The sequence below is a fragment of the Coptis chinensis genome, chromosome 3 (genome assembly GCF_015680905.1).
Source record: "Coptis chinensis isolate HL-2020 chromosome 3, ASM1568090v1, whole genome shotgun sequence".
Classification (NCBI taxonomy): Eukaryota; Viridiplantae; Streptophyta; class Magnoliopsida; order Ranunculales; family Ranunculaceae; genus Coptis; species Coptis chinensis.
Window position 1 is genome coordinate 79,687,295 of NC_141458.1, and position 3,799 is coordinate 79,691,093.

Consider the following 3,799-nt stretch of genomic DNA (forward strand, 5'->3'; position numbering starts at 1 on the left):
ACAATACAACAAGTATGCATGTCCATGGTGCAAAGATCAAGATCAGTTAATTTTTTATTTAAATTTCTATTTAACTAGCAAGAGAAAGCATTCCATAAAAGGCCTATTATGCACACATGAAAAATACAGCCGGAAAATAAAAGATTCAAGTAGTGCATACCCCTGTTCAAACAAAAAGTTGCACTTAATCAAAGAACTACCAAAATTTTAATACCACAAAACTCACACCACTAAGTCAACACAAAATATAAATGGACTATGTTCTAGATCTCTTTCTTTTTCTGCTACTCTCAACAACTTCAAACATGTCGTCTGGTCATTGAATATCGGTTCATCCACCATAGAAATGTCGAGGTTGTTAGGCCCTATATCTAAATCATTCACCACTCTTTCCTCTGAGAGACACGGTCCACCTTCATCAAAATACACTTTTCTTGGAACCTCTAGCACTACATGCCATTCAAGATTCTTGGGATCTTGGGAATAGAAAACCTGAGTAGCCTTCTCTGCGAGAATAAATGGTTCATCACATATATGGTCCGAACTGAGTTGATTGGATAAGTTGACCAACCTCAACTTTGCTTCCTCATCCACTTTCACACCAAGTTGTGTGCACTTAGCCCAATAACACTTGAACAAAATAGTCTTGTAGTCTTCACGATAATTTAGTTGAACAATGTTTGTTAGAACGCCATAGTAATCTGCATCTTCATCAATTGGATTTTTATCCTTAGAACTAGAACGGAAAGTTGTAGGGCAACTTGTGCTAACACCGCTGTTTTGGTTCCTTTTATTTTTCTAATAGTCTTTGGTGATGAAGAGAAACCCATTAACACAATACTTATAGTACTTTGTACCAAAGCGTGTAGGTCCCCTAACTAAATCCTTGAAGTGATCATCAGTGGATTTGAGGAACTCCTGCTGTTTTGTCAACCATGTGATGAAATCATCAGAACACAATGCAACCCTAGTGTGCCCAGTCATCCTCCTTGCACTTGTTCTATTGTCCTCAATGAAGCTAGTGTACTTCCTAAATGATTTTTGAAGTAATAAAGTCAGTTAGGATTATATATATAATTTAGATTGTGTTGAGTTTCTAAAAACTTTAATACGACGTGATATACTTACGTGTGCCATCTGTCATAACTAGGATGACTTCTTAGTACCCATTGGCGTGCTTGTTCATACTCCACACCTTCCAATAAATACTTTGAACTTGGGCCAAGTGGCCCACCCTCATTGGCAGTGTGGTTGTCGTCTACACTATCCAAAAAATCTGGTAAAACATCAGGTTCATTTTCAGCCATCCTATCAAGTTTATCTAAAAGACCACCTCCTCCTTTATATCTAGCACAATACATTAGTGTCTCCTCCTTCAAGTAACACTCTGCAATACACCCTTCCGAGCGCGCTTTGTTGGTAACATAATCCTTGAAATATTTCATGTACCTTAAAAAAGTATTTTAGAAGCAATAGAATCTTAAAAATGAGAAAATAAATAAATAAAATAAGTAACAAAAATCAGGCTACATACCTTTCAAAACAATACATCCACCTAAAGAAAACAGGGCCCACAAAGGAAGCCTCCTGAGCTAAGGGAATAGGAAGATGCATCATAGTAACAAACAATGATGGTGGGCAGATTCTCTCCAAATACAAGACAATGCCTTGACCATACCCCCTTTCAAAGACATCAAGTGTTTCAATCTTTACTTTCTTGAACACAAAGCACTAAAGAAAGTACAAATGGTAGTAATAATTGTTCGAGCTTCTTTTCTGTTGCCATCTCTATAAGCATGTTGTATTAATACCGGCAGCAAATGTTGCATTAGAATATGATAGTCATGTGACTTCATTTGTCTCAAATCCATTGAATCTCCTTTGACAATATTAGACCAGTTACCACTAAACCCAACAGCCGGGTACACTAAGATTAGCAAGGTTTGGATGAACAACTTCTTCTCCTCTTTTCGAAGCCAAAAGATACCTTGAGGCATAACCTGTTTCCCACCAAGCTTAGTCACCCAATATTTCTTCTTTCTCTTCATGCACTTTAAATCTTTGCGTGCATTGACATCATCTTTAGTTTTCCCTTTCGTATTCAACATCAAAGCAAGAAGAATTTCACATACATTTTTTTCAATATGCATGACATCAAGGTTATGACGGACGAGAATGTGTTCCCAATACTTGAGCTTAAAGAAGATAGATCGCTTTGAAAACCCCAAATTTCCTTTATTCCCTTCCTTATTCTTGCCGAGCTTCCCAAATTGATGATTTTTCAAACTCTTAGTCATTCTCTTAACTTCAACTCCAGTCAACCTTATTGGTTGCTCACCTTCTTCCTTTGTCTTATCATAGGTGCTTTCTCTTGTATCATTTCTAGCCTCGGATCTCAATGGAAGCCACCGTCTACTTCTCATATACACATGCTTACTTCCATGGTGAAGTCTTATAGAAGCAGCTTTTGGACCACAAGGAGGGCAAGGCAAATTTTCCCTTAGTTCTACAGCCAGAGATATTCCCATAAGCTGGAAAATCATGGATTGTCCACAATAAAATGGCACGCATATGGAACTCTTCACCTTTAAATGCATCTTTAACCATCACCCCATCACGCCACAATTCTTGGAGTTCTTTAACCAACGGCTACAAATAAACGTCAATATCATTACCTGGTTACTTTGGACCCTCAATGAGAGTTGAAAGCATAGTGAATTGAGACTTCATGCATAGCCAAGGCGGGAGGTTATAATTCACAAGCATAACAGGCCATGAACTGTGTTGCGCTCCAAAGTTGCCATAAGGAGTAAAACCATCAGTGGCTAGTCCCAAGCGAACATTCCGTGGCTCTACAGAGAAGTCTGGATATTTTAAATTGACTTGCTTCCACACTGCCGAGTCAACAGGATGCCTCATCGTGCCAGGCTTTGATTCTCCAGTAGAATGCCACCGCATCTCTTTTGCCACCCAAGGCACACTATACAATCACTTGAACCTTTCCGTAAGTGGAAAGTATTGCAAGACCTTAGCAGGCACCCTAGTTCGCTTCCTCAAATCCTCAATGGTTGGAGTTTTGTATCTAGAAACTCCACAAGTAGGACAGGTAACCTTAAATTCATTCTTTTCCCAATACAAGATGCAGTCATTTCTACATGCATCAATCTTCTTGCATTTCAGTTTCAAGTCTTTAATCATCTTATCGCCTCAGAAGTTATTATTCTCGGTATCTTGTTACCCAGCAGCAACACCATGCGGAGTAGTTGAAGCAATACGGTAAAACTCTTATCACTCCACCCATTTGTGTACTTCAGGTTAAGGAGTTTCACAACAAATCTAAGAACACTGAAGTCACATCCAGGATATAATGTAGTCATTGCTTCACGCAAGTTAGCGTTAAAAGCAACACCGTCTACGACTTCTCTCCCCTCTGTACAACCTCCTGGATCATCTCCAAGAAAAGTGTCCAAGTTGTTAAGACTAAACTCTTGAGCAATGGTGTGGAAAGCAGCATTCATGTCAACCACATGCACGTTCTCTTGAAATCCTAGCCCTCTTTCATTGTGTTGTTGTTCCACTTCTTTCTCACCGTGCAAGAACCACATTTTATATGTCTTGTCAAACCCATAGCTAAAACAGTGTAGGGCAACATTATCGTGACTCATTGCTGCGCCTTGGTTTCGACACTTTCGACAAGAACATGGTATGACATTCTTGTTAACGTGGTATTCTGAGGCAAAGGTTACAAACTCTGTAACACCTCTTATAAAACGCAGATGCCGGAAATCGTCTAGATCAA

The 3,799-nt window shown here is 39.1% G+C and overlaps 1 protein-coding gene across 1 annotated transcript; it reads right to left on the reverse strand.

The window, feature by feature from the left end:
* Positions 1–222: 222 nt before the first annotated feature.
* On the reverse strand, positions 223–2,958 carry LOC147511001 (uncharacterized). The gene is made up of 7 exons (XM_086598323.1): positions 2,761–2,958; positions 2,586–2,649; positions 1,812–2,506; positions 1,535–1,716; positions 1,129–1,449; positions 851–1,030; positions 223–736 (listed from the first exon to the last, which is right to left on the reverse strand). The coding sequence occupies exons 1-7, from the start codon at positions 2,956–2,958 to the stop codon at positions 223–225; spliced, it is 2,154 nt and encodes a 717-aa protein (XP_086454449.1).
* Between the last annotated feature and the right edge of the window lie 841 nt (positions 2,959–3,799).